Raw genomic sequence first — 12,340 nt, 5'->3', positions numbered from 1 at the left:
AGAGACCAGATTTTCCTTAGAGGATTATCAGAACAAAATCTAAAAATACATAATTAAAATTTAAAGTTCCCGACAGATAAGAAAAGATACTAGTAATTACTTAAGGTGCTAGAAAACATTCTGTGGAAATGCCACATTTGCATTTATTACTGCTCACCTTTCCATTTGCTTATTTAGCAAGAGGAGACTTGTATCCAGAGGGATTACCACTGCGGTCTGCAAACTCTGGCCTTTCTCACTGTTTTTGAAGAGAGTTTACACCTATAAAAATTTACTAGAAACTACTCAGAATTTCCAGAATAACGTAGTAGTTGCTGAACAAGCGGCTTCATAGAAGCGGCTTGAGATAACATGGCTTGTACTTTCAGAGAGCCGACCAGGGCTTGTGTGGAGGAAACGCTCCTCCTGTCTGAGAATCAGCTCCACCTTCCCGTCCCTCCCGAGCAGGCCCGCCCTTCACTGTAACTTGCAGCTCACTTGGGAGAGAGAGGCAGCCTGGCCGGTGCTGGGGGCGTGGGCTGCGGGCAGGCGGGTTGGGTTCGCAGGAAGCCGCCAGGCCGTCCTAGCTGAGCACCATCGGGTGGGCTGCTTCGTCTCTCCCAGCTGTACAGACGGCAGTGGTAGTCATGCTCCCAGCAACCTGCTTTCTGTCAGGAGGTTCTCAGTGGGTGCATGTGTGCCAAGGGCTCCCTACCGTGTCTAGCGAGGAACATAGACCTTAAGTGCTGTCGGTTACTGCTTTATCAGGCACAACTTTCCTATACGTTTTCTTCTAGTCTTCTGGTCCTTCCTGAAATTCAGCCACACGGCCTGGCCTCTGTGAACACTTTCCAGTTCGCAGCCTGCTTTCCCAGCACATTCCTCGTGTGTATCACATGAGAGCGGCCACCTAGAGGTTTCCTTCCCATTAAACAGATGCACAGACTGAGACTTACAGGGTTAGGTGACTTGCCGGAGGAGAGCCTTGGTGCTTCGTTCTACTGTATAGTCACCCAAAAAATTCTTCTGAAGCTCCTTGGGCCTGTCCCCAAGTGGCTTCTTTCTTCCTCTGTTGGTGTTCAAGGGGGATGGGGCCAGCTCCTCTCTCTGGGGCCCCAGGGACCAGAGCAGACCAGCCAGGTGTCCCCAGACCGGAGACTTCTCTGGACTCCAGGGATCTCCTGGGGCTTTGCTTTTATGGCTTTCGAACTGTCATGGTAAGCTCCAGGCCCCTGAGCTTTTTGGGCGGAAAATGTCAGAGCTTGGGTGAATGCCCTTGATAGTCCTCTTTTCAAATTCTCTTTTAATTTGCTTGATGTTGTTTCTCTTGTCTCCCCCCAGTATGCAAATCCTGCATTTGAAACAACCATGGGCTATCAGTCAGGTGAATTAATAGGAAAGGAGTTAGCAGAAGTACCTATAAATGAAAAAAAGGCTGATTTGCTCGATACTATAAATTCGTGCATCAGGATAGGCAAGGTAAGTAAGAGGTCAGTACCTTTTTTACTTTCACGTAACAAAGAGGAAAAGAAGGAGACGTATTCACTGAGTGTGGCGTGTGCCAGGTAATGTGAGTCTCACTCTTCTCAGGAGCCTGGGGAAGTGCCGGTGGTGGTGTCCCTGCTGGTCCCATTTTGCAGATGAGGAAACTAAGATCAAGGAAGTGTAGGGTATGATCAGCTGTTATGCAGAGTAACTTTGATTGACACTTGAAATCAGTGTCTTCATCTCTGTAATAGGTAAATTGATCTTGCTAATAATGGATGGTCTAAGTGGTAGATGTTGGCACGTGCCTTTGGGCAGAAGATTGCCAGTGAGGTCCCAGAGTCTCAGAACACATCTGAGCCCAACAGTGCTCTGAGCCTCGTGCCTGTGTTCAGCCTTTTCTGGAGTGCCTCCTGGGGGCTAGCACTCTGCTAGATTCTGGTCTAGAAAGAAGAGTGAACATAAACTGCTGCCTTAGAGAACTCCTGTTCCAGACCATGAACATGACAGGTCACTTTATCATGGTGCTGGAGGGTCAGGCGGGAGGAAGGCGGGCTCGGTCTGCGAGGGTATTTCTCGGAGCACTGGTTTCTGCCAGCCCCTCACAGTTACTGGGTTTTCATGTGTGATGACAAGGAAAAGGCTACTGCTTTTCAGAGTCTTTCCTGCTGGGCTCTTTTTAACTTTTGGAGGTTGGGGAGAGACTGTTGATCTGATTACGCAAAACACTTGAACGCTGGTGACCTGCTCTCTCACCTGCTGTCCTGTGGCATCCAGCCAGCACCTTCCCCATAGCCCAGCAGAGCAGTCTGCCATGGAGGGGGCAGAAGGGCTCTGCAGAGCCTGTACCCCACTGTACCTGGGCCCTTGAGGTGCTGTTCGTGGGTTCGTGTCCCTTTGCTCTCCTGTGGCCCTGAGCACGCCAGTTTGCCTTGCAGTGAAAACAAGGGGAGGGCAGGCTGGCTGTGAGGGCCCAGTGACACACTCCCAGGAGAATAACAGAAGTGGGCACTAGCCTCCACTCTGCCTCCACCTTTCTGTCAAGGATGATGATTTTCTTGCAAGAGAGAGTGGCAGGTCCTCTAGAAAGCGCACTGAAGGCTGAGATGGATGAAGAGCCCGTCGGGGTTCCCTCGCTCGCTGAGAAGGGGCGTCCTCGGAAGGCAGTGACCAAACAGCAGTCTCGCTGACCCAGCAGCCATGGGGGGCTTTCCCATGGCCTTCCCAGTCCTGCTAGAGAGGGGGTCAGCCGGTGGTTTTGTTGTGAGGGCCAGCGGGGCATGAGCCAGAGAGGATGGCCCTCCTGTGCCTTGATCTGACCACAAGAACACCGGGCATCCCACCTTCACGGAGGAGAGCGAGGGGAGAGGGGAGGGGGCGGTTAGGGGCACGTGAGGCCGCGGGATTCAGCCAGATCCGTGTGAAGAGCATCTTGCCTCCTAAGTAATGTTCCTGGCACCAGGTACAAAGGGCCTCAAGCTTGAACAGCAGGAGACCTGTTCTCTAAAATCCATGTTTGTTGTGAGCAGAGAATCTGAAAGATTATCCTATTATTGACCTCCGCATCTCTTGATTTCAAAAAGGAGCCTGGTTATTTATTTGGCGTGTCTTGGAGCTCCTGGTAAAAGAGCAGCCAGTGTCCTTTGGTCACGCCCTGCTGGTTCGTGGTGACCCTGCAACAGCACTGGCCGCTTGGTTGGGCACATTTTTGGGAATGAAAGAATATGGGGCCTTTCTGATTGAGTCTCCCGAGGGAGGGAGAAGCAGGGCGACAATGGCCCTGGGCTCAGTGGGGAGAGCCCAGAGGTGCCCTGGGACCCGGAATGGGGACTCGGGAAGTGGTTAGCCCCCTCGGGCGGGGGCTTCGGAGGGTCAGAGCCCAGGTGTGCCACTTGGGGGCAGAGAAGAAGTCCCGATGCTGCTCAGCGGAGAGCCCGCAAACAGGCTCTGCACGGCCCCTCCAGCTGGGGCTCTCAGCCAGGGGCTTCTCTCCGGGGAGGCGTCCCTGCCATTAGGTGACCTTGGTTTTCAGCCTCCACGCTCATACGCTTCTTCGCATCCCCGTGTATATCCTTCCCGATGGCCTCCCTTTCCTCGTCCCGAAGACTTCTCTGGCAGGGCTGCAGAACCCGCGCCCTCCTCTTCTCACGCACCTGAGCCTTCCGGGGGCTCTTCCCTTGGACACTGTGTCTTGCAGGTGCCGAGTGAATGTCAGGGCTCGATGCCGGCCCTGGAAACTTGGAGTTCCCATGGTTCCTCTGCTTTCCTCCCTCGTAGGCTCCCGCTTCTCCTGACTCTGCTTCCCGTTTCCTCCCAGGTGTACCAGGGTTCTTTGTCTCGGCTCTGCCCAGAAAGCTCCTTGGTCGGCTGCTCCCTTGGCTGCTCTGCGGGGGCGGCCCGCTCCTCCCCACTCCGAGCCGCAGCTGCTCTCCAGGGTCTCGAGCAGCTTCCCGCCACCATCCTGAAATCGCCTTGTCTAACAGCAGTTTCCCCTCGTCCCCCCAACAAAAAACCCGGCCTCTCCAGCCTCTGCGGTCTCTGCTTGTCGGCCGCCTGTCCCTGCACTCTTCCCTGGACTCCGTTCCTGGAGTGGTTTTGCTTCCTCTCTACCCTTCAGTGTCCATTTCATCACTGAGCTGTGGTGTCTGTTAAACCCTGCATCTGAGTGACTGCCGCCTGGGCCTGACCCTTGCGGGGCCTCCTTCCCGCCTCTGGACGGTGCTGGCTGAATCCGGTCAGCGCACGTGGTGCTCCCGAGCGGTCAGTCTGATCTGGCGCAGAGTTCCTGTCCCTCGGCCTGGCTGCAGGGATTCTACGCTCTGACCTTGGCCTACCTTTTCCATTCAGGGAACAGAAGCCCCAGTGACCTTGACGGTTGACTGTGTGCAGGCCCTGCGCCAGAGCAGCCGGCTGACTGGGCGCCCAGAGGGGACTGTCACAGCAGTCCGAGGAGCCCAGCTCGGTGTTAGCCTGCCCCGGGACAGAAGCAGGGTGTGGGCCTTAGTACAGTTCCGAGGGGAGCCCGGCCCGGGGAGGCCTGTGCAAAACCACCTGGGCCGGAAACAGGCCATTTACTGAATGTTTGCCACGTGTCAGACTTCGCTGACTTTCTGCGCGTTACCAGATGGGATCTTCCATCATCGCATTCTAAGGTGGTACTGTGTTATTCTCAAGATCTGAAACTCATATATTTATGAGAGGTCAATATCAATCTTTTTTTAAAGATTTTATTTATTTATTTGACAGAGATCACAAGTAGGCAGAGAGGCAGGCAGAGAGAGAGGAAGGGAAGCAGGCTCCCCGCAGAGCAGAGAGCCCGATGCGGCGCTCGATCCCAGGATCCTGGGACCATGTCCTGAGCCGAAGGCAGAGGCTTTAACCTACTGAGCCACCCAGGTGCCCCGAGAGGTCAATATTTTTGATAAGAAGTAGGATCTGTGCTAAGTAACTATTTTTTGTTTCGGTTAGTGACTGGAGAACTTAGAGGTGAAGCTGTTCTCCAAGCAGAGGCTCTGGCTTGCTTGCCCAGTTCCTCAGCCGGAACTCAGAGCTCTGGTTCGACTGGCTTATTCCTCTGCTTGGGATCTGGCGGCTGCTCACGTCTGTTCAGAAAGGATTAGAGGAGAAAGCCCTGCAGATAGATTTTAAAGTGCTAATTGGTGGATGGATTGAATTGGTCTCCCATTTTTCTCCCTCTCTTTTATGTAACAGCTCTATTGAGAGAATTCTCTATTGAGAATAATCGAGAATTCACATACTATACAATTCACCCATTTAAAGTCTATAGTTCACTGGTGTTGGGTCTATTCACAGAGTTTTGCAAACATCACTATAATCAGTTTCCCCCATTTCTTTTGATAGTGAGCTTCAGTGGTAAGTCTTGTATCTGTCTGCCGCAGCCTCCCGCGGCGAGTACGCGGGCTGTGGATACGGGAGGCAGGCGGTAGCTTCCAGCCTCGGGACCCCTGTTTAGCTCTTGCCTGCCACAGGCCATTCTCCTCTCAGAACTGTAGGGTGTCAGACCCTCACCTCCCTTCTGTCCGGGGCCAGTAAGCACGGAGCTGGGCTCTCGGGCTGTCTCTTACTTCAGTCCTTCCTTGGCGCACAGTGTTTTCACAAGTATACCGGGGCGGGGGGAGCATCAGGAACCCTCCTTTGCTTCTGTCAGAATGTCCTGGCTTCTGCTGAATCCACTTTCTCAGAGGAGCCTGAAGAGGAGATTCTCCTGTGGGCATTTGCATGCAGGTTGCCAGGCTGTAAGCATGGAAGATTCTAGAATGGACCCTGTGTAAGTGTCTGGACAGGAGAGTTGAGCGAGGCCACCAGGGCTGCCATGGTGGTCTGCTTCCTGCCTCTGTCAGCACCAGGTCCTAAGGGATCTAGAAGGTCCGGAAGATTAGAGAACACCCTAAGAGTTGAGTGTCCTGTAGTGGATTTTAGGGCTCTTCATAGCTTAAGGACCTTGGTGACTCTTGGAGGAATTCAGAACATTTTAGGTGGTCACAAAATCCAGCTCCATCCCAGGCTTCTCCACTCTGCCCCAAGAGTAGGGGTGCCACCCGCAGCGCCCGTTCTCACTGTGGTCTCGGCACGTGCATGCCTCCTCTGTGGTTTCACTCTAGGATCCGTGCGTATTCTTTCTGATCGTAAGAGCACAGCCGGTGTAGCTGCGCCCCCGGCTTTTAGGGTCTCCGGTTTCTTCTACCTGAGCCTGGACATGGCTGTGCTCCCCCTCCACCTCCTTTTGAGGGACGGAAACCCTCACACGTCCCAGAGGGCAGTAGCCGGCCACCATGCAGGTGGCGGCAGAGGTGGCCCCTTCTCTGCCCCAGTCCTGAGGTTCACCCCCTCCCAGATGTTGGGGGAGCTCAGAGAGTCTGAGGAGTCTGGGTGCTGCAGCCGGGCAGCGTGCTTCCCTCGTGGGCCCAGGCCCTCTTTTGCCAGCAGACAGCCCCTGGAAACCCGTGACCACTCACACCGTGGCGGGCTGGCCTTTGTCAGCAACTCCAGAGGGGATATACTTGGGGGAAATGGTCAGATACCCAAAACTGTGGGGTTGGGATGATTTTTTCTTTTCTTTTTTTTTTTAAGATTTTATTTATTTGACAAAGATCACAAGTAGGCAGAGAGAGAGAGGACAGAAAGCAGGCTTCCTGCTGAGCAGAGAGCCTGATGCGGGGCTGGATCCCAGGACCCTGGGATCATGACCTGAGCTGAAGGCAGAGGCTTTAACCCACTGAGCCACCCAGGCGCCCCAGGATGATTTTTTTAATCCTAATTGCTGTAACCCTGATAAGTGAGTCAGAACCTGAAGTGGAAGATGTTCTTGTGTTTGTCTTGAATGGACAATCGATTGATATTTACGTTCCATTTATAGGAGTGGCAAGGGATCTACCACGCCAAGAAGAAAAATGGAGATAATGTGCAACAAAATGTGAAGATAATACCTGTCGTTGGACAGGGAGGGTAAGTGGACCAACCAGGTACTCCAGTCAACGTGCCATGTTTGACTTAGTGCAAAATTTGCTCTGAGTACTTCAGTAAGTTAAGAACCACATGCAGAAATTTAAAAGAAAGATTTGTCACAAGGTCAGGTGTCATCAAAGAATGGCCTTCCAGGACACAGCATCCTTGGGGCTACAGCCTGACCCCCAGCTTGTGACCCAGAGCCAGCAGGCTCCAGACGGGCTTGCTTCAGCTGCATGGATGCAAGAGAGACCCAAGCATTCCCGTTAGAATGTCACGTTACTAAGCTGGGTGGTAGGAACACTAAGGGGCAGACTCCCTAGATTTTAAAAGATTGTTAGCTAATTTGAAAGCCTGTGTGTTATTCCTGCGTAGACCTATCGAGCTGGATAAAGGTATTTAAAATACTCCCATTTATAGCAACTCGTATAAAACAGATGTGACTACATATTGCAAAGTATTATATATCAGGAGCCTAAAAATTTCCTATGGTTTGTCTCAGAATCTATCTTAATATGGACAGTGGGAAATTATGAATATGAATTGTAGGACACCCAACAGTTAAAATGCAGCCATTAGAAATGACGACCATAGAAAATTAAGTGGTAAGGGAAAATGCTTAAGATAAACACAAAAATCAAACCGCAAAATCATACCTAGTTTGTGATCTCTGTCCAGGGAATGAGGGAAAGAAAAGACAGACGAGATGTGGTCATGGTGGCAACAGCAGCTGCTGAGGTTTCTCGAGCCCGTCCCTCCGTGGGCGGCTCTCAGTGCCTGGGAGACGTCATTTCGTGCCTTCCCTGGCACCCGCTGTGGCGTCCGTGATCATCTCCATTTTCCAGATGAGGAAACTGAGGCCTGAGGCAGGAGGTTTCTGGCCCAGGGTCCGGCAGACTGCCAGGCTGACGGCAGAGGCTCCTGGCCCAGGGCCACCGCGCTGACTGCCGGGCTCCCGTGCCTGGGCGTCCGGCTGTGCTGCCCGTTGGCGACTGCCTCAGGGAGGTGGGTCTGTGTGGGCTCTCTGTTCTGATCTTGGCCTTTTTTTGTCCTCCACATTTTTTTGTGGTTAGGAGAGGGGGAGAAGTGGAAAGGTGGCAGGCCCAGTAAGTAAGTGAGGAGTCCAGTCCACAGTGCTTGGCTGTAGACCCCGGTTAGCGAGCTCCGTGCGGCCTGTGGCGCCGCCCCGATGGCTGTGAGCTCTGGGCTCACTGGAACCTGAGGCCGAACGGCCATGCGAAGGGCTGTGAGGATGAAAACGTGCCAAGGAATTAAAGGCTTTGGGTTGGTTAATATGTAGTCCATTGTTTAAAACACTGGGGTTTTTTATTGCACGTTGTGAAGACTTGGACGGATTGTGTCGTTTTTACTGAAGAGTCCACTTCTTTTCTGCACAGACTCCAGAGGATGCTTGTAGACTCTGGACTGTTTATTGGTGGCCTTGGCCACAAACAATAGAAATGTTCCCCTCAGAGCATTTTGTGGTTGTGAACGAGATGCTCTTTCATAATACAAATCCGCTGCATACCCGTCAGACTAGAGAGCCAGGAGAGAAATAATGCCTTGTTTTCTACTTGCAGAAAAATTAGACACTATGTGTCCATTATCAGAGTGTGCAATGGCAGCAATAAGGTATGTAAGGGGAGCCCTCGGGGCCGCAGGGGTGCCCGGCAAGACCCCCCGATCGCGTGCCTAGACGTTCAGAACTAATGGCTTCTACATTCACTTTTAGGCTGAGAAAATAACTGAATGTGTTCAGTCTGACCCTCATACAGGTATGGTGCTCCACGTTCATTCTTAGGGGTCCTCAGGCTGGTGAAGCAGATAACAGCAGACCCTTACTCTGCCGAGCTGTCCTCGTGCCCGGGGGGACTGTGGCTTCCTGGCACCGCGGCAGTGGGTCTCTCCCTAACTCCCCGGGCTGGTTTCTGAGCCGAATGGCCTGAGCACTTGTGGGCGTTCTGACGTGTGTCCTGGGGAGGGTCTCAGCCTGTGGGGAGAGAACGGGTCCCCTCAGATGCACGAACTTAGGTGAAGAGTGTTAGTGAATAGTGACTTGTGGGCCTCCCCTGCACTATACAAGGCCGCAGTATTGGGTGTCAGACCACAGACGGCCCTCGAGCAGGGACATCTGCGTCTCCTGACAAGAGCCCCTCCGGCCGAGGGGGAGGTCGCTGGACCCCGTCGGACTTGGATCACCTCAGACCTGTCCTCTGTCATGCCTCGCATACCACCCGCTCATCCCCACGTCGTGTTCCCGCACCTGTTTTTCGCTGGCCTGGAACGTGCCCCAGCATACGCCGGGGCCTCGGCAAGCCGCCTTCCTCCTCAGGCAGTCCCCGGTGAGGGGCCGGGCTGTGACGGGGCCCGGCTCCCGCAGCTCCACCCGGAGCCTGTGTGTCATACCCGAGGCGATTTGACGGCCGCCTGCCGGGGCCGGGTGGCGCTGGGGTCACCCAGCTCCCCTGTGGGAGCGTCCGCCCCTTAGCTGTTCTGCAGCACCAGAGCGTTCATTCATTCATTCCAGGACTGCGTCCCTTGTCTTTTTCTGAGCATTTACTGTGCACAAAACCCCCTGCTAAGTGCTTAAATGTCAGCGTATTTAATTGAAGCCTTGCAGTGAACCAGTGGGGTAGACATTTTGTGGATGAAGTTCCCTTTGGGCTGAAGGATTTGCCCAAGGACAGTCCATCTAGGGCATGGTAGAGCTGGCGCTGGAATCCTGATGGCCAGCTCCCTCCAGGGCCGGGCAGGGCTTTCACCGGGAAAGAGGAGAGACCTGTCGATAGTCGGGGGACAGAGCAATGATAAGGAGTGCTGAGTAGTGGGTGGGAAAGGGCTCGTGGTGCCGTGGTGACCCAGAGGAGGAGGGGAAAACTCCAGCAAGGGGACGTAGACTCAAATAAGGAGAGGGGTGTGAAAGGAAAAGCATCCCAGAAGTAAAAACAGTTCTAGAAGAGGGAAAGGTCAGAGCATGTTCGAGAAAGAGCGGGACTAAATTTTCACGGGTCAGCATGGAAAGAGGAGTTGGGGTCATGAAGGATCCCTGGATGCCAGGTCGGAGAAGAGGATTTTCATCCGTAGGCAGTGGGGGTCTGAGGGATTTTGAGCAGGGGGTAGTGGGACGGCATCTGAGCTCTAAGAACCTCTTAGAACAAGTATGCAGCAGAGAGGAATACCAGCAGTGCCACAGGCTGGAGGGGAGAAGGCACTGGCCATGGCATAAGAAGCTGATACTGGGGGGCACCTGGGTGGCTCAGTGGGTTAAGCCTCTGCCTTCAGCTCAGGTCATGGTCTCGGGGTCCTGGGATCGAGCCCCATGTCGGGCTCTCTGCTCGGCGGAGAGTCTGCTTCCTCCTCTCTCTCTGCCTGCCTCTCTGCCTGCTTGTAATCTCTCTCTCTGTTAAATAAATCTTAAAAAAAAAAAAAAAAGAAGCTGATACCAGGAGGGAAAGGGCAGAGGCCACATGACGGTGGTGGGACCAGAGAGAGGAAGGCAGGAAGGAGTCGTGGGAGCGGCAGTTTGTGGGTCTGGAGATGGAGCGCGTGGCCCCAGGGCTGGGCAGGATGGATGTGGAAAGTGTTCTCCTGAGGTCCCGGGTTTATGCTCTTTTCTACCACTTTCTGGTGTGTACCGGCGCCCTTGTTCCTGGGTTCTCCAAAGAGGTGGGGACCGGAGACGTAAACTCTGGCCAGCGAAGCAATTGCAAGTGTCTCAGGTGTGGAAGTGACTAGGTGGTGGTGTGGAGGGGCGGGCATGGGGAAGAAGAGGGGGCAGGACAGGAGCGGGGGAGCCAGTGTTCGGAGAGGGAGTGGGGACCTGGAGGGAGTTACCACGGGGAAGCTTGGAGCACAGAGAGACGGAGGGAGGGGTACAGAGGCAGAGAGGCACCTTGACTTCTGCATCCCAGAACACACTTATGACCTGCAGAAGTGCGGGGTCAGGAGGGCAGTGAGGACAGATGCCAAACTGCAGGGCTGCGGGCACCAGGATGGAGGCCGCCACGATCGTAGGCCTCTGCCAGGACAGTGACTCTTACACTGCAAGGTCACGGGGTGCCTTGACTTGGATTTTTTTTCCCCTCTCAGAAGAGCCCAGTGAAGTAGGCCTGGCTGTTATTAACACCCCTTTATTACAGAGAGAGAAACTGAGGGTCAGATGGGTTGAATGGCACTTCTGTTGGGCAGGCAGGAAGCGGCAGGGCAGGGACGGAAGGCGGAGTCAGTGACACAGTCCTTGGTGTTACACAAGGGGAGACTCCCCGACTGCTTTCATGCTGGGCCGTTCTGTCACGTCACTGGTCAGTGCCCAATTTGGAGTCGTCCCCATCACACCCTGAGGAGCTGGGGGCTGTCAGGTCTCCCTCCCACCCCCAGCAGTGTACACACCTTGATGTCCCAAAGACTTCAGAATGTCTTGCCTTGGGAAGGCAGTGACGCTGCCGTAGACCGTGGACCAGCCAGGACCCCTGGTTCCTCACAGCATAAGCACTTCTGAAGCAGAAAAGGAGTTACTGGAAGGAAATTGGTGACTCCCACATTAGACAAAAAAGCGTAGGAATCAGTCTGAGAAGAAGAGCAGGAACGGCAGGAAGCTGGGCGACCCTCCCTGCTGTGAAAAGCTTGCCGCCGAGCACCGTGATGGGCCACTGAGGCTCTGCTGGCGTCCAGGCGCCATGTGGCCGCCGCCACCGTGGCCGAGGGTTTCCCTCCCAGCCTGCTTTCCTGTCCCGCCTGCTGTCCTCCGGACTCCGGTAGAAGCAGTCCTTTGGCCGGCCCAGGTCACTCGCTGCCAAGTTGCTGCCACTGAATGAAGTAGGGGAGTTTCTCGCCATCCCCCTTCTGTAGTGGGAGTCGTGGGAAAGGGGGTTCAGATCCTGGGTGTCCAGGAAACATATATTCCCAGCTCATGGCCCCTTTTTCCTGGCCTATGTATTGTTTTTACATGATACCATGTCTCCGCAAAGACACTAAATGTGGCCCCGTCCAGTTTGTAAACCTGGAGGTGGTCTGGACCGAGCCCGGAGCCTGGCTTTAGGCACACGGAGATGAACGTGGAGTTTGCTGTCGGATGGACGGAAGCAGTAATTTGAGTGGACCGTACTTTGTACTGCAGCAGGGGTGAATTGGGAGGCACTTCCCAGCAGTGATGACATAGTGGTTGAGTCTGTGTCTGGGACAGAGAGAGGGGTCAGCCCAAGGACAGGAAGAGCATTCCTGGAGGGACGAGCTGCACGCACAAAGCCGTCAGGACAGGCAAGGCTGGGTCGGGCCAGCTTGGATTGCATCCTGTAAGCAGAGGAGGGCCGAGGGGTCTCTCTCAAATAGGTACATGAACAGGGGACCGTTCCCGGAAAGATAGTCATGGTCATGGTGTGGAGAAAAAGGCAGAGAGACGGACCTGCCGGGG

The 12,340-nt window shown here is 54.2% G+C and overlaps 1 protein-coding gene across 2 annotated transcripts in view; it reads left to right on the top strand.

Annotated features, from left to right (window-relative positions):
• PDE8A (phosphodiesterase 8A) overlaps nt 1-12,340 on the top strand; it is a 148,641-nt gene that overhangs the window by 99,087 nt on the left and 37,214 nt on the right. For both annotated transcript variants that reach the window (XM_080807961.1, XM_080807960.1), the window contains exons 8-11: nt 1,321-1,458; nt 6,842-6,930; nt 8,511-8,562; nt 8,663-8,705. In XM_080807961.1, coding sequence (XP_080664087.1) covers nt 1,321-1,458; nt 6,842-6,930; nt 8,511-8,562; nt 8,663-8,705 — 322 coding nt within the window. The remainder of the gene's footprint in view (nt 1-1,320; nt 1,459-6,841; nt 6,931-8,510; nt 8,563-8,662; nt 8,706-12,340) is intronic.

Source organism: Martes martes, assembly GCF_963455335.1.
Source record: "Martes martes genome assembly, chromosome: 7".
Classification (NCBI taxonomy): domain Eukaryota; kingdom Metazoa; phylum Chordata; class Mammalia; order Carnivora; family Mustelidae; genus Martes; species Martes martes.
The sequence above is the reverse complement of the archived record's forward strand: the minus strand, read 5'-3'. Positions and strand labels throughout refer to the sequence as shown.